The sequence below is a fragment of the Procambarus clarkii genome, chromosome 59 (assembly GCF_040958095.1).
Source record: "Procambarus clarkii isolate CNS0578487 chromosome 59, FALCON_Pclarkii_2.0, whole genome shotgun sequence".
NCBI classification, from domain to species: Eukaryota; Metazoa; Arthropoda; class Malacostraca; order Decapoda; family Cambaridae; genus Procambarus; species Procambarus clarkii.
The window spans coordinates 28,332,658-28,354,433 of record NC_091208.1 but is presented as its reverse complement, the minus strand read 5'-3'; the positions used below and the strand labels follow the sequence as shown (position 1 = coordinate 28,354,433).

Below are 21,776 nucleotides of genomic sequence, written 5' to 3'. Positions count from 1 at the left end.
GTTACCTTGTGTTATCGTGACTCCCTACAGGTTACCTTGTGTTATCGTGACTCCCTGCAGGTTACCTTGTGTTATCGTGACTCCCTACAGGTTACCTTGTGTTATCGTGACTCCCTGCAGGTTACCTTGTGTTATCGTGACTCCCTGCAGGTTACCTTGTGTTATCGTGACTCCCTGCAGGTTACCTTGTGTTATCGTGACTCCCTGCAGGTTACCTTGTGTTATCGTGACTCCCTACAGGTTACCTTGTGTTATCGTGACTCCCTACAGGTTACCTTGTGTTATCGTGACTCCCTACAGGTTACCTTGTGTTATCGTGACTCCCTGCAGGTTACCTTGTGTTATCGTGACTCCCTGCAGGTTACTTTGTGTTATCGTGACTCCCTGCAGGTTACCTTGTGTTATCGTGACTCCCTGCAGGTTACCTTGTGTTATCGTGACTCCCTACAGGTTACCTTGTGTTATCGTGACTCCCTACAGGTTACCTTGTGTTATCGTGACTCCCTACAGGTTACCTTGTGTTATCGTGACTCCCTGCAGGTTACCTTGTGTTATCGTGACTCCCTGCAGGTTACCTTGTGTTATCGTGACTCCCTACAGGTTACCTTGTGTTATCGTGACTCCCTACAGGTTACCTTGTGTTATCGTGACTCCCTGCAGGTTACCTTGTGTTATCGTGACTCCCTGCAGGTTACCTTGTGTTATCGTGACTCCCTACAGGTTACCTTGTGTTATCGTGACTCCCTACAGGTTACCTTGTGTTATCGTGACTCCCTGCAGGTTACTTTGTGTTATCGTGACTCCCTGCAGGTTACCTTGTGTTATCGTGACTCCCTGCAGGTTACCTTGTGTTATCGTGACTCCCTACAGGTTACCTTGTGTTATCGTGACTCCCTACAGGTTACCTTGTGTTATCGTGACTCCCTACAGGTTACCTTGTGTTATCGTGACTCCCTGCAGGTTACCTTGTGTTATCGTGACTCCCTGCAGGTTACCTTGTGTTATCGTGACTCCCTGCAGGTTACCTTCGGTGTTATGTTAAGTTGTTCGACGAATTTGATATTTTTAACAGGTTATGAGGAGTCAGAGGACTCCTGTCTTAAACAATATGTGTGTAATATATGTGTGTAATATATGTGTGTAATATATGTGTGTAATATATGTGTGTAATATATGTAAAAGTATATATGAGCAATTATGTACAGGCGTTTTCATAACAGTTGTTATGGAAACGATTGTTAAAACTGCTCACGCTGAGCTGTTTACACAGTGTAAACTGTCCAGTTACGACCTCACTATGTGTGTAAACTGTCCAGTTACGACCTCACTGTGTGTGTAAACTGTCCAGTTACGACCTCACAGTGTGTGTAAACTGTCCAGTCACGCCCTCACAGTGAGTGTAAACTGTCCAGTCACGACCTCACAGTGAGTGTAAACTGTCCAGTCACGCCCTCACAGTGTGTGTAAACTGTCCAGTTACGCCCTCACAGTGAGTGTAAACTGTCCAGTCACGTCCTCACAGTGTGTGTAAACTGTCCAGTCACGACCTCACAGTGTGTGTAAACTGTCCAGTTACGCCCTCACAGTGTGTGTGTAAACTGTCCAGTCACGTCCTCACAGTGAGTGTAAGCTGTCCAGTCACGACCTCACAGTGAGTGTAAACTGTCCAGTCACGACCTCACAGTGAGTGTAAACTGTCCAGTCACGCCCTCACAGTGAGTGTAAACTGTCCAGTCACGACCTCACAGTGTGTGTAAACTGTCCAGTCACGACCTCACAGTGTGTGTAAACTGTCCAGTCACGACCTCACAGTTAACTCCTGACGAGGACCTTGACACACCTGGCGAGGACCTTGACACACCTGGCGAGGACCTTGACACACCTGACGAGGACCTTGACACACCTGGCGAGGACCTTGACACACCTGGCGAGGACCTTGACACTCCTGGCGAGGACCTTGACACACCTGGCGAGGACCTTGACACACCTGGCGAGGACCTTGACACACCTGACGAGGACCTTGACACAACTAGCGAGGACCTTGACACACCTGGCGAGGACCTTGACACACCTGACGAGGACCTTGACACACCTGGCGAGGACCTTGACACACCTGGCGAGGACCTTGACACACCTGGCGAGGACCTTGACACACCTGGCGAGGACCTTGACACACCTGGCGAGGACCTTGACACACCTGACGAGGACCTTGACACACCTGACGAGGACCTTGACACACCTGACGAGGACCTTGACACACCTGACGAGGACCTTGACACACCTGGCGAGGACCTTGACACACCTGACGAGGACCTTGACACACCTGACGAGGACCTTGACACACCTGGCGAGGACCTTGACACACCTGACGAGGACCTTGACACACCTGACGAGGACCTTGACACACCTGACGAGGCCCTTGACACACCTGGCGAGGACCTTGACACACCTGGCGAGGACCTTGACACACCTGACGAGGACCTTGACACACCTGGCGAGGACCTTGACACACCTGGCGAGGACCTTGACACACCTGACGAGGACCTTGACACACCTGGCGAGGACCTTGACACACCTGACGAGGACCTTGACACACCTGACGAGGACCTTGACACACCTGACGAGGACCTTGACACACCTGACGAGGACCTTGACACACCTGACGAGGACCTTGACACACCTGGCGAGGACCTTGACACACCTGGCGAGGACCTTGACACACCTGACGAGGACCTTGACACACCTGACGAGGACCTTGACACACCTGACGAGGACCTTGACACACCTGGCGTGGACCTTGACACTCCTGACGAGGACCTTGACACACCTGGCGAGGACCTTGACACACCTGGCGAGGACCTTGACACACCTGGCGAGGACCTTGACACACCTGGCGAGGACCTTGACACACCTGGCGAGGACCTTGACACACCTGGCGAGGACCTTGACACACCTGGCGAGGACCTTGACACACCTGACGAGGACCTTGACACACCTGGCGAGGACCTTGACACACCTGGCGAGGACCTTGACACACCTGGCGAGGACCTTGACACACCTGGCGAGGACCTTGACACACCTGGCGAGGACCTTGACACACCTGGCGAGGACCTTGACACACCTGACGAGGACCTTGACACACCTGACGAGGACCTTGACACACCTGACGAGGACCTTGACACACCTGGCGAGGACCTTGACACACCTGACGAGGACCTTGACACACCTGGCGAGGACCTTGACACACCTGGCGAGGACCTTGACACACCTGACGAGGACCTTGACACACCTGACGAGGACCTTGACACACCTGACGAGGCCCTTGACACACCTGGCGAGGACCTTGACACACCTGGCGAGGACCTTGACACACCTGACGAGGACCTTGACACACCTGGCGAGGACCTTGACACACCTGGCGAGGACCTTGACACACCTGACGAGGACCTTGACACACCTGGCGTGGACCTTGACACTCCTGACGAGGACCTTGACACACCTGGCGAGGACCTTGACACACCTGGCGAGGACCTTGACACACCTGGCGAGGACCTTGACACACCTGGCGAGGACCTTGACACACCTGGCGAGGACCTTGACACACCTGGCGAGGACCTTGACACACCTGGCGAGGACCTTGACACACCTGACGAGGACCTTGACACACCTGGCGAGGACCTTGACACACCTGGCGAGGACCTTGACACACCTGGCGAGGACCTTGACACACCTGGCGAGGACCTTGACACACCTGGCGAGGACCTTGACACACCTGGCGAGGACCTTGACACACCTGACGAGGACCTTGACACACCTGACGAGGACCTTGACACACCTGACGAGGACCTTGACACACCTGGCGAGGACCTTGACACACCTGACGAGGACCTTGACACACCTGACGAGGACCTTGACACACCTGGCGAGGACCTTGACACACCTGACGAGGACCTTGACACACCTGACGAGGACCTTGACACACCTGACGAGGCCCTTGACACACCTGGCGAGGACCTTGACACACCTGGCGAGGACCTTGACACACCTGACGAGGACCTTGACACACCTGGCGAGGACCTTGACACACCTGGCGAGGACCTTGACACACCTGACGAGGACCTTGACACACCTGGCGAGGACCTTGACACACCTGACGAGGACCTTGACACACCTGACGAGGACCTTGACACACCTGGCGAGGACCTTGACACACCTGACGAGGACCTTGACACACCTGGCGAGGACCTTGACACACCTGACGAGGACCTTGACACACCTGACGAGGACCTTGACACACCTGACGAGGACCTTGACACACCTGGCGAGGACCTTGACACACCTGACGAGGACCTTGACACACCTGGCGAGGACCTTGACACACCTGGCGAGGACCTTGACACACCTGACGAGGACCTTGACACACCTGGCGAGGACCTTGACACACCTGACGAGGACCTTGACACACCTGACGAGGACCTTGACACACCTGGCGAGGACCTTGACACACCTGACGAGGACCTTGACACACCTGGCGAGGACCTTGACACACCTGACGAGGACCTTGACACACCTGACGAGGACCTTGACACACCTGACGAGGACCTTGACACACCTGGCGAGGACCTTGACACACCTGACGAGGACCTTGACACACCTGGCGAGGACCTTGACACACCTGGCGAGGACCTTGACACACCTGGCGAGGACCTTGACACACCTGGCGAGGACCTTGACACACCTGACGAGGACCTTGACACACCTGACGAGGACCTTGACACACCTGGCGAGGACCTTGACACACCTGGCGAGGACCTTGACACACCTGACGAGGACCTTGACACACCTGACGAGGACCTTGACACACCTGGCGAGGACCTTGACACACCTGACGAGGTCCTTGACACACCTGGCGAGGACCTTGACACACCTGGCGAGGACCTTGACACACCTGACGAGGACCTTGACAAACCTGACGAGGACCTTGACACACCTGGCGAGGACCTTGACACACCTGGCGAGGACCTTGACACACCTGGCGAGGACCTTGACACACCTGGCGAGGACCTTGACACACCTGGCGAGGACCTTGACACACCTGACGAGGTCCTTGACACACCTGGCGAGGACCTTGACACACCTGGCGAGGACCTTGACACACCTGGCGAGGACCTTGACACACCTGGCGAGGACCTTGACACACCTGGCGAGGACCTTGACACACCTGACGAGGACCTTGACACACCTGACGAGGACCTTGACACACCTGGCGAGGACCTTGACACACCTGGCGAGGACCTTGACACACCTGGCGAGGACCTTGACACACCTGACGAGGACCTTGACACACCTGGCGAGGACCTTGACACACCTGGCGAGGACCTTGACACACCTGGCGAGGACCTTGACACACCTGACAAGGACCTTGACACACCTGACGAGGACCTTGACACACCTGACAAGGACCTTGACACACCTGACGAGGACCTTGACACACCTGACTGTATTTCAGTGGCATAAATCTAATAAAAAATAGAGAACAAGCGTAAAATATTTTTCTCGTGATTTTAACGAATTCGAGCAACAAATAATGTTATAAGTAAAGACATTGACTATAATAAGCAGTAACGTGAAGCTCTTAGTAAAGTTTATGATGTTGGAGTTTATGCTAGCTACAAATCTGCTTTATTTTCTGCTTTAATTTTTGTTTTTGCTTTATTTCTGCTTGCCAAAATAGGCCTGCTTGTAAAGTTCCTTCACCTACACTTCTCCTTTATGTTCCACTTCTCTGGCGTCACATAAAATATATATATTGTTAAAATATACACGAGAGAGACGCCTGAACTATTTTTTTCTCTCTGCCTGTTAAGAAAAGGCATCAAACCATGAATAAAATGGTTGGAAGAAGGAAATAATTGTGTTCAGGCAGGAGTCCTATTGTGAGACATTCGTCAGATATTTTCATTAAAAATTTCCGTTTGTGGAGAAAAATGTTCCTTCCTGCTGTGCTTGTGCTCAGGGAGGGGAGAGGCAGCTGCACAGGGCACAGCTGCACAGGGCACAGCTATCAAGGCCAAGATATAGACACCAACCATAAAATGCTCCCACCCCCCCTGGGTTATTTTTTGTTGGGATATACAAACAGAGCTGTGCAATATGGAACATTGTAGCGTGGAACATTGTAGCACGAACCATTGCAATATGGAATATTGTAGCATGGACCATTGTAGCATGGAACATTGTAGCATGGACCATTGCAGCATGGACCATTGCAATATGGAATATTGTAGCATGGACCATTGTAGCATGGAACATTGTAGCATGGACCATTGTAGCATGGACCATTGTAGCACGAACCATTGTAGCATGGACCATTGTAGCATGGACCATTGTAGCATGGAACATTGTAGCACGAACCATTGTAGCATGGACCATTGTAGCATGGACCATTGTAGCATGGAACATTGTAGCACGAACCATTGTAGCATGGACCATTGTAGCATGGACCATTGTAGCATGGACCATTGTAGCACGAACCATTGTAGCATGGACCATTGTAGCATGGACCATTGTAGCATGGAACATTGTAGCATGGACCATTGCAGCATGGACCATTGTAGCGCGAACCATTGTAGCATGGAACATTGTAGCACGAACCATTGTAGCATGGACCATTGTAGCATGGACCATTGTAGCACGAACCATTGTAGCATGGACCATTGCAATATGGAATATTGTAGCATGGACCATTGTAGCATGGAACATTGTAGCATGGACCATTGCAGCATGGACCATTGTAGCGCGAACCATTGTAGCATGGAACATTGTAGCACGAACCATTGTAGCATGGAACATTGTAGCACGGACCATTGTAGCATGGACCATTGTAGCGCGAACCATTGCAGCATGGACCATTGTAGCGCGAACCATTGTAGCATGGAACATTGTAGCACGAACCATTGTAGCATTGAACATTGTAGCATGGAACATTGTAGCACGAACCATTGTAGCATTGAACATTGCAGCATGAACCACTGCAACATGGAACATCGCAACATAGAACATTGCAACATGGAAGATTATAGCATGGAATATTGTAACATGGATCAACATGAACATTGCAGAATGGAACACTGTGCTTTTGAAATTCGAACAGAACGTTTCATTCGCATACGAGCGTGTTTTTATATACACACTATATAGATGTCATGAATCTATATATCTATACCTAAAAAAACATGTTTTTACCTATAACAGATAAAAACATGATTTAAAAAAAAAAATGCACCATCCATTGCACGTAAAAGCAGCACACGCTATACTAAATATGTTAAGATTCCTATAACCGCCGGCACTATACCTGCGGATACTCGGTCAATGATATCTATTATTCACATATGCCAATTGCACGTGGCCCCTTGTCCACGTGACACTGATATCCACAACAAGGTGTTTGTAAACATTTAGTAGGCCTAGTGGCGGGAATGATAGTGCCTATGGGCAGGTTATTAGGCCTAGTTGAGGACGCTAGTTCCCGTGAAAACACCACAGCTTTTGGAGTACGTCGTGTGGACCAAAACTAGAAATACCGTCCAGGTTGGTTATAGAAACAGAATGGTAATTATATTCCATTATAAATATATATTTCTTAACATTGTCAATTACAGCAATAATGAATAAATTATTATATTATTAATCATGTTGACACATTGACAGGTTGACTATGGTCATGTTGACACATTGACAGGTCGGCTACTGTCATGTTGACACATTGACAGGTCGGCAATGATCATGTTGACACATTGACAGGTCGGCAATGATCATGTTGACACATTGACAGGTCGGCAAGGCTTGTGATGAAACTCTCAATAGATAAGTTTCTGAATATTTCTTAGGAAATTGGGACCTCAATAGGGATTTTGTAATTCACAATTAAATGACTAATAGGGTTTATATTTTAAAAATAAAAGAGAAAAAAGTTCTGACAGTTTTTTTTCTATGAACAACTGAGAAGTAGAAAGTGCAATATTATATATATATATATATATATATATATATATATATATATATATATATATATATATATATGTGTGTGTGAAGGGGGGGTGGAGGGGTCCTGTATGAATGTATTAGTTCTGAGTTGGTTCAGCGTCTTATGAACTAAACCATGTCAGGTGAAGTCTGGTGACATGCAGTTTTGGCCTTTATACACCGGTCAGGGAGGACTGTACAGATGTCAACAACCATCAAAGCCAAGACACCTGTCGCCACAGTGTTGTTGTTGTTGTTGTTGATGATTTAGGAGCGACGACGATCGAGGGATCGGATGCTCTATCATCTTGAGATTATCTTGAGATGATTTTGGGACTTAGTGTCCCCGCGGCCCGGTCCTCGACCAGACCTCTTTTTTGTTACACACCCCCAGGAAGCAGCCCGTAGCAGCTGTCTAACTCCCAGGTACCTATTTACTGTTATGTGAACGGGAACATTAGGGCGAAAGAAAGATTTTGCCCATTTGTCTCCGCCTCCTCCAGGGATCGAACCCGGGACCTCAGGACTACGAATTTGAAGCGCTGTCCCGTCTGCCCATCAAGGAGAACGGGAACAGTGAGGCAGGGAATATTCAGCCTACAAACAGCACTCTGTAGTCTGACGCGAGCGCTGTGAAATCTTGGCCCGTGAAGAAGAAGGTGTTCCAGTGTATCCTCCTGGGTCGGGCACCACTGGCAGTGTGAGGAGTCTGCCAGCCGTAGACGATGGACATGTGCGGCCAGGCAGGTGTGGCCAATCCGGAGACGAGTGATGGCAGTGTCGAGGAGGCGAGAATGATGACGAGTCCATGGACGCAGGGAGGAGTCCTCCCGGAGACCCGCCAGAGAGGAGGACCTGAGTGCTGGCGCATGACCTCTGTCGCCACATAAATACACAGCTGTGGTGATCCTTATACAGTCTTTATGGTAGAGAGTTGTTTGTAGGAGCCAGTAGTCGTGAGACCAGTACATCACTGTGTTATAGCAAGTGAGGGTGCCAGGTGAGGGTGCCAGGTGAGGGAGCCAGGTGATGGTACCAGGTGAGGGAGCCAGGTGAGGGTGCCAGGTGAGGGAGCCAGGTGAGGGAACCAGGTGATGGTGCCAGGTAATGGTGCCAGGTGAGGGAGCCAGGTGAGGGAGCCAGGTGAGGGTGCCAGGTGAGGGTGCCAGGTGAGGGAGCCAGGTGAGGGTGCCAGGTGAGGGAGCCAGGTGAGGGAGCCAGGTGAGGGTGCCAGGTGAGGGAGCCAGGTGAGGGAGCCAGGTGAGGGTGCCAGGTGAGGGTGCCAGGTGAGGGAGCCAGGTGATGGTACCAGGTGAGGGAGCCAGGTGAGGGTGCCAGGTGAGGGAGCCAGGTGAGGGTGCCAGGTGAGGGAGCCAGGTGAGGGAGCCAGGTGAGGAAGCCAGGTGAGGGAGCCAGGTGAGGGAGCCAGGTGAGGGTGCCAGGTGAGGGAGCCAGGTGAGGGTGCCAGGTGAGGGAGCCAGGTGAGGGTGCCAGGTGAGGGTGCCAGGTGAGGACCTAGGGAGCCCATCAACGACAGGGAATCTACAGATCATAAATGAGTTAACACAAACATTATGCTCGTCGAAATCATAGGAATTCTGTAAGAAATGTTGCTCTAATGTGTAATAAAGTCTTCCATCTCAAGACATTAAACGTTCTCCATGATAACCCCAAAACTTGCACAGCTTAAGCTTCTGAATCAACCATCTTAAGGCTGATTCACAATCTTAAGGTTGATTCGGAAGTTTAAGGTTGATTCACAAGCTTAAGGTTGATTCACAAGCTTAAGGTTGATTCACAAGCTTAAGGTTGATTCAAAAGCTTAAGGTTCATTCACACGCTTAAGGCTGATTCAGAAGCTTAAGGTTGATTCACAAGCTTAAGGTTGATTCACAAGCTTAAGGTTGATTCAAAAGCTTAATGTTCATTTAAACGCTTAAGGCTGATTCAGAAGCTTAAGATTGATTCACAAGTGTGGGAAACGACCTGTGAGATTTATATTTATTTAATTTATATGAATTTATATAGAATTTATATTTACGTTAATTTATATACTTCGATAGCAATTTGTATGATGTTAAGTGGACTGTATTTCTGCAATAATCTCACAAATCGATCCTTACACATTAGGGGGGGGGGGGGGTTTATATAAAATTGATATATATGCAGCCAATCAAACTACAGTATTAACTACATATATTAGTATATAAATTGAGGAGGTTCCTTATCTTATTGAACAACAGGCTTAGTCCACCAGGTATAACTGGGATGTAGACACCAAATTATCCTCGTATGAGGCTAGCTTCCATCACCCTGGTAACTGATGTACCAACCCTGGTAACTGATATACCAACCCTGGTAACTGATATACCAACCCTGGTAACTGATATACCAACCCTGGTAACTGATATACCAACCCTGGTAACTGATATACCAACCCTGGTAACTGATATACCAACCCTGGTAACTGATGTACCAAGCTTACTTCCTCTTCTTGACCTGTCAAAAGGCACTAGCTATAAAGCCGGAATCCTAATATATGACAGCTATATCGGAGAAAACACTGTATATTAAATAATAAGGACCAAGGCTTAATTTCCTTTATTATGAGGCTGGTTCGCATTCTAACCGGTTCGCCCTTATCTACCTAACATTAACTGGGAAGAAATGATTAGATAAACAGGTTTTGGTAGGACACTTCCCTTGTGGTGGTTGACAGCGTGTTGATGATGGTAGAACACTTTGATCTCCATAACACTTCTTGAGGTTATCTTGAGATGATTTCGGGGCATTAGTGTCCCCGCGGCCCGGTCATTGACCAGGCCTCCACCCCCAGGAAGCAGCCCGTGACAGCTGACTAACACCCACGTACCTATTTTACTGCTAGGTAACAGGGGCATAGGGTGAAAGAAACTCTGCCCATTGTTTCTCGCCGGCGCCTGGGATCGAACCCTAGGACCACAGGATCACAAGTCCCGTGTGCTGTCCGCTCGGCCGACCGGCTCCCTAGTCCAAGATAAATTATAGGAGCTGAATTTGCTCCCCTGCGCCTCTGGTCTTAACAAACAATGGCTGACCTCTACCCTCACCACTGACCCTCCAGGCTTACTCTGTCTAGATGTCAATAAGTGATAGAAGGGTCACATTTACTTTATTTTGATACTGATAATTAAGTTAATTCAAATGAGATGTTTTTATGATATAAAAAGTCCAAAGACTAATGTATTTAAGAATAATTCCCAACAAAATAGCTGGTGAATTTATAGTACTACGTGGCAATGATATCCCGTTTTCTATTGACGGAAAAGTCCACTACAAGCTACGTTTTCTATGGGTAACTTGTGTATACAACACAACAGCAATATTATCTGGAAATTGCATATAATATTATTAAATGGTGTCGGGTTTTCCGACAACAAGCTTAAGGCTGATTCACAAGCTTAAGGCTGATTCACAAGCTTAAGGTTGATTCACAAGCTTAAGGCTGATTCACAAGCTTAAGGTTGATTCACAAACTTAAGGTTGATTCACAAGCTTAAGGCTGATTCACAAGCTTAAGGCTGATTCACAAGCTTAAGGTTGATTCACAAGCTTAAGGCTGATTCACAAGCTTAAGGTTGATTCACAAGCTTAAGGTTGATTCACAAGCTTAAGGCTGATTCACAAGCTTAAGGCTGATTCACAAGCTTAAGGCTGATTCACAAGCTTAAGGCTGATTCACAAGTTTAAGACTGATTCACAAGCTTAAGACTGATTCAGAAGTTTAAGGCTGATTCACAAGCTTAAGGTTGATTCACAAGCTTAAGGCCGATTCACAAGCTTAAGGCCGATTCACAAGCTTAAGGCTGATTCACAAGCTTAAGGCTGATTCACAAGCTTAAGGCCGATTCACAAGCTTAAAACTGATTCACAAGCTTAAGGCTGACTCACAGGCTTAAGACTGACTCACAAGCTTAAGACTGATTCACAGGCTTTAGGCTGATTCACAAGCTTAAGACTGACTCACAAGCTTAAAGATGATTCAGAAAAAAGTTGTAAACATCACAATCACAATTTTACAAAACCTTTTACCCTTCAAACATGACCATTTTCAAGAGCTCTCACAAACTTATCTTCAAATAATAGAGAACTCTTTCCTTTATGTTTCTCTGTAGTATTTAGCATCCTTTGTACAGATACGAGGACTCGCCAGGATTCTGGTCCGTTAAGAGTGTATTCACTATTGTGCAACTCGAGGGAGCTTAACTAAATCACGCGAAAGTTCCGAGACGCAGAAATACACCAATATTGAAAATTTTAATTTTAATTTTAATTTAAAAACGAGGAGCAACAACGGAACATTAACGGGTGGAGAGACAAGAGAGAAAAAATATATGTAGTAAATTTGATAGAGTCAAGAGTTGGTGCATATATAGAGAATAAGTCACGAGTTAGGACATGAGGCATCGGTTGGTTAGAAAGGCGGGGTCCAAGAGCTAACAGCTCGATCTTACAGGTACTTGTAGCAAATAGGCATAAATAGTAAAGACAAACAAACACACATATACACATTCACTGTGAAGGGTGAAGTTTCGGAGTGGCGAGGCGTCACCAGTGGAGTCCCGCAGGGGTCAGTCCTTGAACCTATACTGTTTCTGGTATATGTAAATGATCTCCCAGAGGGAATAGACTCGCTCCATTCAATGTTTGCTGATGATGCAAAAATCTCAGGGAAATAGACAGGGTAGACAACGATGAATTATTTAACAAGGGGACACAGGTGGAAACTTAGTACCCACATGAGCCACAGAGCCGTTAGAAAGAATTTTTTCAGTGTCAGAGTAATTAACAGTTGGAATGCATTAGGCAGAGATGTGGTGGAGGCTGACTCCATACACAGTTTATAATGTAGATATGACAGAGCCCAGTAGGCTCAGGAACCTGTACACCAGTGGTAGTGTGAGTGGTTGACAAATGGAATGCATTAGGAAGTGATGTGGTGGAGGCGGACTCCATACACAGTTTATAGTATAGATATGATAGAGCCCAGTAGGCTCAGGAATCTGTACACCAGTTGATTGACAGTTGAGAGGCGGGACCAAAGAGCCAGAGCTCAACCCCCGCAAGCACAGCTAGGTGAGTACCAGTTGATCGACAGTTGAGAGGCGGGACCAAAGAGCCAGAGCTCAACCCCCGCAAGCACAACTAGGTGAGTACCAGTTGATCGACAGTTGAGAGGCGGGACCAAAGAGCCAGAGCTCAACCCCCGCAAGCACAACTAGGTGAGTACACATAATAATAATGCACAAACACTTTGATAATGTTGTTGTTCTGGATAAAACACAAAAAGGAGGCAAAAATATATATGTTACATTACAAAGCAATTGTTGAGCCTGAAAAAAAGTTTAAATTAGAGCCTAACTACCCATAATTCCCTTCACAGAGCGCTGGCGGCTGAGGCCACCGTGTTGGTTGATGATTGGGTCATTGTCACTGGTTAAAACACATTCATTTGGATCACTTATTAGTTAACACACACACACACCTCATAATAGTGAGGGTCCAGACCTCATAATAGTGGGGGTCCAGACCTCATAATAGTGGGGGTCCAGACCTCATAATAGTGGGGTCCAGACCTCATAATAGTGGGGTCCAGACCTCATAATAGTGGGGGTCCAGACCTCATAATAGTGAGGGTCCAGACCTCATAATAGTGAGGGTCCAGACCTCATAATAGTGAGGGTCCAGACCTCATAATAGTGGGGTCCAGACCTCATAATGGTGGGGGTCCAGACCTCATAATAGTGGGGTCCAGACCTCATAATAGTGAGGGTCCAGACCTCATAATAGTGAGGGTCCAGACCTCATAATAGTGAGGGTCCAGACCTCATAATAGTGGGGGGTCCAGACCTCATAATAGTGGGGTCCAGACCTCATAATAGTGGGGGTCCAGACCTCATAATAGTGGGGTCCAGACCTCATAATAGTGGGGTCCAGACCTCATAATAGTGGGGGTCCAGACCTCATAATAGTGGGGTCCAGACCTCATAATGGTGGGGTCCAGACCTCATAATAGTGGGGTCCAGACCTCATAATAGTGAGGGTCCAGACCTCATAATAGTGGGGTCCAGACCTCGTGGACACGTAAGGGGATGGACCAATAAATTTAAGCTTTATTTAAATAGATTCATCGCGGGAAAATTTATGTAAATAGTTTCTGTAAAAAAAACAGTTCAGTAATAATCCTTCCTGTTGAAATGTTATATAAAAATATAATAAAATTTAATATAAATCCTAAAATATAATATGAAAATTCCTGTAATTCTTTCCAGTAAAAATGTTTAATGAAAATCATTGATATTGTGAAATTAATATTTATTGATTTCCACTTAAAATGATTTGAGATTCTTGAAATTTTTTATTGTGAAAATTTTACTAAAATAATTCCATTAAAAGAGTTTTTGAAAGGAAAAAAATGTAGAAGAAAAGATTCATATATGGATGGCAAGCATTTAGTGAATGAAACGTTGTATATTTGGATACCTGATCAACCAGGCTGTGACTCATACGTCAGGCTGCGAGCAGCCGCGTCTAACAGCCTGGTTGATCAGTCCAGCAACCAGGAGGCCTGGTCGACGACCGGGCCGCGGGGACACTAAGCCCCGGAAGCACCTCAAGGTAACCTCAAGGTATGGTACAGAAATACTCTCTCTCTCTCTCTCTCTCTCTCTCTCTCTCTCTCTCTCTGAGAGAGAGATAGAGAGGGAGAGAGGGAGGCAAGAAGCTATTGGAGACATCGATCAAATAGGCGGTGAGCCATGGAGGTCACGTCTCATCTGCATCGACATTATTACACCATCCTCAACTTTCATGAGATGGGATCCATCTCATCACAGTCCAGCATCCCAGTGATCCATCTCACCAATCCAGCATCCCAGTGATCCATCTCACCAGTCCAGCATCCCAGTGATCCATCTCGCCACAGTCCAGCATCCCAGTGATCCATCTCACCAGTCCAGCATCCCAGTGATCCATCTCACCAGTCCAGCATCCCAGTGATCCATCTCGCCACAGTCCAGCATCCCAGTGATCCATCTCACCACAGTCCAGCATCCCAGTGATCCATCTCGCCACAGTCCAGCATCCCAGTGATCCATCTCGCCACAGTCCAGCATCCCAGTGATCCATCTCGCCACAGTCCAGCATCCCAGTGATCCATCTCGCCACAGTCCAGCATCCCAGTGATCCATCTCGCCACAGTCCAGCATCCCAGTGATCCATCTCACCAGTCCAGCATCCCAGTGATCCATCTCGCCACAGTCCAGCATCCCAGTGATCCATCTCATCACAGTCCAGCATCCCAGTGATCCATCTCACCACAGTCCAGCATCCCAGTGATCCATCTCACCACAGTCCAGCATCTCAGTGATCCATCTCATCACAGTACAGCATCCCAGTGATCCATCTCATCACAGTACAGCATCCCAGTGATCCATCTCACCACAGTCCAGCATCCCAGTGATCCATCTCACCACAGTCCAGCATCTCAGTGATCCATCTCATCACAGTACAGCATCCCAGTGATCCAATATTACTCGAGTAATATTGACTCCACGTTACGCTACGTTACTTTACGCTACGTTACTTTACGCTACGTTACTTTACGCTACGTTACTTTACGCTACGTTACTGATTTCGCCAAAAAAAACTCTCGTTAAAAAGGCATTTGTTAGAGTTATGTGGGTGACATAAATTGTGTGTATTAATGCACTTTCATGATTAATGTGTGTGTGTGTGTGTGTGTGTGTGTGTGTGTGTGTACTCACCTATATGTACTCACCTATATGTGCTTGCAGGATCGAGCATTGACTCTTGGATCCCGCCTTTCGAGCATCGGTTGTTTACAGCAATGACTCCTGTCCCATTTCCCTATCATACCTGGTTTTAAAATTATGAATAGTATTTGCTTCCACAACCTGTTCCTGAAGTGCATTCCATTTCCCCACTACTCTCACGCTAAAAGAAAACTTCCTTACATCTCTGTGACTCATCTGAGTTGAGTGTGTGTGTGTGTGTGTGTGTGTGTGTGTGTGTGTGTGTGTGTGTGTGTGTGTGAACTCACCTAGATGTGCTTGCATGGTCGAGCTAGGCTCCCGGCCCCGCATTCCCATCACATTTAGATTAATGCAAAGACTAATACAATTTTAAATTTTAAAATATGTTTCGAGTTAGCTTCAAGGACTTATACGCCCAACCTATTCAACTCTTAATACACTCTAAATCTTTCTGAGGCCTCTGGCACGCATATGTGACTCTAATTTGTATCAATGATCTCTCATTCCGCTGAACTATTCCGATTTGTGAATTTTGTTAATTTCTTTAGAATTTTGTATGTCGTTAACAAGTCCCTAATATTCTCCCCTCAACTACACAGTGGTGAGGTCCAGTTCCTTCAGTCTTTCTTCGTAGCTCAAACCCTTCATCTCAGGTGCTAGCCACGTTGAATAAGTTTAGACCATCTCTAGTTTTCCCTGTCCTTTTTAATGTGAGGGTTCCATGCCGGTGCTACAGATTTAAGTGTGGGTCTCACATGAGCCAGAAGAACTTTTTTTCGTATATCCGAAGGATACACGCGGCCTGGTCAGTATGTTGTGTGCCTGAGTGGTTATTCTCCTAGTATGGTGACCTGGCGCCTAACCTAACCTAACCTAACCTAACCTAACCTAACCTAACCTAACCTGGCGCCAGTATTGGGGTTAGCTATACTCACAGGTACCTGGTTGATACCTTGTTAATGGGGTTCTGGGAGTTGTTCTACTCCCGAGGTCAAACTTGACTTGTGAGAGTTTGGTCCACCAGACTGTTGCTTGGAGCGGCCCGCAGGCCCCCATATACACCACAGCCCGGCTGGTCCGGCACTCCTTGGAGGAAACAATCTAGTTTCCTCTTGAAAATGTCCACGGTTGTTCCTACCCAGATGTTTTTCCTTTTCCGATGTCCAACCCCTTGGGGTGGACGGTAGAGCGACGGTCTCGCTTCATGCTGGTCGGCGTTCAATCCCCGACCGTCCAAGTGGTTGGGCACAATCCCTTTCGCGCCCCCCCCCCCCGTCCCATCCCAAATCCTTATCCTGACACCTTCCCAGTGTTATATAGTCGTAATGGCTTGGCGCTTTCCCCCCCCCCCCCCCTGATAGTTCCTTTCCACTTCTTTTTCCGATGTATGAATCTGTTCGTCTTATGGTGGCATAATGGTCTTCACACTCCTCTTTCAATCCTCAGGTCCTTGCATTTGGCTACGTAAAATTCAAACATAAATTTTCAGACCATTTCTGGAGTGTTAAGATCAAATTGCAAGATATCACACTCTTTTTTTGTAATATTAATATATATATATATATATATATATATATATATATATATATATTTATATATATATATATATATATATATATATATATATATATATATATATATATATATATATATATATATATATATTCCGTGTCGATTATTTTCTCCTGCTAGTTCCCTTCCCTTCCTTGTGGTGGTTGGGTAGTTAGATATGTTATGTGGGAAGACTTCTCTATATGTACCCAGTCAAATACGTCTACCATACATGAATCTTCCAAACGCCTCTAGTATATGTATCTCCCACCTACACCTCTCCCACCTACACCTCTCCCATACCTCCCGCCTACACCTCTCCCACACCTCTCCCACACCTCCCACCTACACCTCTCCCACACCTGCCACCTACACCTCTCCCACACCTGCCACCTACACCTCTCCCACACCTGCCACCTACACCTCTCCCACACCTGCCACCTACACCTCTCCCACACCTGCCACCTACACCTCTACCACACCTGCCACCTACACCTCTCCCACACCTGCCACCTACACCTCTCCCACATACACTCCACGTATGAACGATCAGGAAATACACCAGACGCAAATATCGACTATCCGTTGTCAGTATTTCACTGGGCGCGAGCAGAGAGAAAATGCCCATAAAGAAATGAATGAGTTATCGCCCCAACAGTTCCAGTTAATCATGGATAAACCCATAATTACCTTCCTGCCAATTAATCACATTAAAAACAACACTGGCTGTTTAATTAGTCAATTTCTCCTGATATATGGAGGTCGTTATCCGTGAATTGGGTGTCAGGCAGCTCTTTACATAAACAACAGTTTATGTGTAAGAATCTTTGTGCGAGGCTGGAGGTCAGATGTTTGGGGCTAGCGTCACTCAACTTTGCACGGTGAATGGTGTGGGGTATTCGACGGACATAGGCACTTCAGGGGCTTGCCAGAATTCAAAGGAACACAGTTTGTTAGGGGTCATATTTATACCCCTCTCGACAAATTTTAACCATGGCCGCTTGTTACACATCGAAATATTTTGAAAAAAGTAAAAAAAAAAGTTGTCTCAAGCCCCGCCCCCTTTCTCAAAGCTAACAGGTAACGATTATATCTTTTTAATATTTCACACCTCAAGGTATCTCTCACCAGCTGGCCTCCCACACGCCAATGGTTGACCATCATATTATTTTTACAAGAGAGACAGAAAGAGACAGACATACAAACAGAGAGAAAAACAAGCAAGCATAAAGAACACAGATAAATACAGAGGACACAGATAAACACAGACAAACACAGAGAACACACACAAACACAGAGAACACAGACAAACACAGATAAACACATACAAACACAGAGAACACACACAAACACAGAGAACACACACAAACACAGAGAACACACACAAACACAGACAAACACAGAGAACACACACAAACACAGAGAACACAGACAAACACAGAGAACACACACAAACACAGAGAACACACACAAACACAGACAAACACAGAGAACACACACAAACACAGAGAACACACACAAACACAGACAAACACAGAGAACACACACAAACACAGAGAACACACACAAACACAGAGAACACACACAAACACAGACAAACACAGAGAACACACACAAACACAGAGAACACAGACAAACACAGAGAACACACACAAACACAGAGAACACACACAAACACAGAGAACACACACAAACACAGAGAACACACACAAACACAGACAAACACAGAGAACACACACAAACACAGAGAACACACACAAACACAGAGAACACACACAAACACAGAGAACACACACAAACACAGACAAACACAGAGAACACACACAACACACACAAACACAGACAAACACAGAGAACACACACAAACACAGACAAACACAGAGAACACACACAAACACAGAGAACACACACAAACACAGAGAACACACACAAACACAGAGAACACACACAAACACAGACAAACACAGAGAACACACACAACACACACAAACACAGACAAACACAGAGAACACACACAAACACAGAGAACACACACAAACACACACAAACACAGAGAACACACACAAACACAGACAAACACAGAGAACACACACAAACACAGAGGACACAAACAAACACAGAAATCGGAATATAAACAGGAACTTACACACAATGAACCGAACATCCACCATAAAACAGACTAGACAGGAACACAACCAATGTATTATACTGGGTTTGGCTCACGTCATCCGCTGTTGTCTGACAACCAGAGTACAACTGGGAGGAAATATGACCAAGCGTCCAAGTTGCTTAAGGTTCTTGTTCCAGTTAATTACAAGAAGTTGACCAGACCACACACTAGAAGGTGAAGGGACGACGACGTTTCGGTCCGTCCTGGACCATTCTCAAGTCGATTGTGATTGCAGTCTCCGTGGTGTAGTGGTAAGACACTCGCCTGGCGTTCCGCGAGCGCTATGTCATGGGTTCGTATCCTGGCCGGGGAGGATTTACTGGGCGCAATTCCTTAACTGTAGCCTCTGTTTAACGCAACAGTAAAATGTGTACTTGGATGAAAAAACGATTCTTCGCGGCAGGGGATCGTATTCCAGGGACCATAGGATTAAGGACTTGCCCGAAACGCTACGCGTACTAGTGGCTGTACAAGAATGTAACAACTCTTGTATATATCTCAAAAAAAAAAAAAAAAAGTAGATGCAGGCAATTCATAGGCTAGAGAGAGAGTTTCCTGTTCGTCTTGTCCTCTCCAATACTTTGGTGAAACTGGCCGTACACTGAATGATAGACTTAAAGAACACAAGAGAAGTGTTAAGTCTGCAGACACTAACAATGCTTCTGTCATGTGAGGGATTCTAATCATCCTATTGATTGGTCTTCCTACAAAATAATCTTTCCTGCCTCTACTCTACACAGACGCCGTCTTGTAGAATCGGCTCTTATACACAATGTACCCAACATGAACTTGAGTCCTGGCTTTGTTGCTGTGGACTCTTCCCTTTCACAGTATATACTCAAATGCTCTAATCTTTCTAACAAACGTGACTTAACATAAGCCTACCCCTTCCATTTATCTTTCTTTCTCTCTTTTCTGTTCATTGTTTTCTTTACGTTCCCTTACTATCCTCTTCTTATTCCTATTACTATCTCCTCATTCGGTGGTTATAATAGGAGCTGCCTTGTATGGGCCAATAGGCCCTCTGCAGTTTTTATTCCTACTACTATCTCCTCACCTCTCTCTAGCCTATTTATTGCCTGCATCTACTTCCTCATCATTACGGGCTCACCATAGCCCGTGCTACTTGGAACTTGTACTGAGTAGCTGAATCTATAACAACTTCCTCATCATACTGTCACAGAAAAGCCATTATTTCACTATCTTCTGGAATGTGAAGCAACCAATGACCTTAGAAGAGCTTTAAGAGTTCCTGAATCATGCAGTGGCCACCCTGAAGCCATCAACACAACCACTCTCCTGGTCAACAAAGGTGTCCAGCAGCTGGACACCCTCATAAAGACTGTGAAGCAGTATCCTCCCCCGCGATAACAGCTTGATGGTTAAATGCAACCTCAGAATACTGAGAAAAAAAAAATTGTACCACTTACGGGCTATTCATGCCCGTGCCACCTCTTGGGTGGCTTAATCTTCATCAATCAATCTTCCTCATCACAATCGACTTGAGAATGGTCCAGGAAGGACCGAAACGTCGTCGTCCCTTCAACTTCTAGTGTGGTCTGGTCAACATACTTTAGCCACGTTATTGTGACTCATCGCCTGCATACAAGAAAGAATATACGTGCATAGTTATTTAATATAAATATGTTCAAGTTTTCCAAATATAAATATGTTTTAGTTTTCTATGTAAAAACATGTTTAATTTTTTATATATAAACATTTTTAAGATATTTTTAAATAAAAAAATTTATAATAATAAAAGCTTAAGCAGAACATATTTAGTTAGTATTCTCATGTGGAAAATTAGACACTGAGAACTGCGTTCTAGTCTTCATGTGACGAGCGCGAATCCATATTACCTAAATAACTTCACATTAAGACCATATACTTCGCTAAATTCACGATCCATCCTGACCTCGTTATTGCAGCTAATCACGCGATGAACAAATGAATAACACTGACCAGAAACGCCTTCACACAAGGGGGGCTGCGGCGCCACGTGTCCTGGGTGATGCCAGCGAGTGTATAATCTTCAGGAACATGATGAAAGTGCATAATATTCTTCAGGAAAGTGCTGGTAGAGCGGCGCCCGCTGCAGGTCTTAACTCTGTGGTTACGACCAAGTCAACTTCCATGGTGATGTATCGGGCAGTTCCCGAGGGCAGAGTGGGGTGCTCTGAGCTCCCTCCAAGACCAGGAATGTTTAGGTCACA

The 21,776-nt window shown here is 46.5% G+C and overlaps 2 protein-coding genes across 2 annotated transcripts in view; one reads left to right on the top strand and one right to left on the bottom strand.

Annotated features, from left to right (window-relative positions):
- The window catches only part of LOC138353776 (nucleoprotein TPR-like), a 55,587-nt gene extending 50,070 nt beyond the window's left edge, over positions 1 to 5,517 (top strand). Inside the window, exon 4 of the mRNA XM_069307176.1 lies at positions 1,799 to 5,517. Within this exon, the coding sequence (XP_069163277.1) occupies positions 1,799 to 5,517 (3,719 nt within the window). The remainder of the gene's footprint in view (positions 1 to 1,798) is intronic.
- A 495-nt stretch (positions 5,518 to 6,012) lies between these two features.
- On the bottom strand, positions 6,013 to 7,047 carry LOC138353775 (uncharacterized protein in mobD 3'region-like). Its single transcript, XM_069307175.1, has one exon. The coding sequence runs from the start codon at positions 7,045 to 7,047 to the stop codon at positions 6,013 to 6,015; it is 1,035 nt and encodes a 344-aa protein (XP_069163276.1).
- Positions 7,048 to 21,776: the final 14,729 nt, after the last annotated feature.

Bases quoted from the DNA above. Each gene is read 5' to 3' on its own strand.
- LOC138353775 (XM_069307175.1), bottom strand. From the start codon at position 7,047: ATGTTCCATGTTGCAGTGGTTCATGCTGCAATGTTCAATGCTACAATG.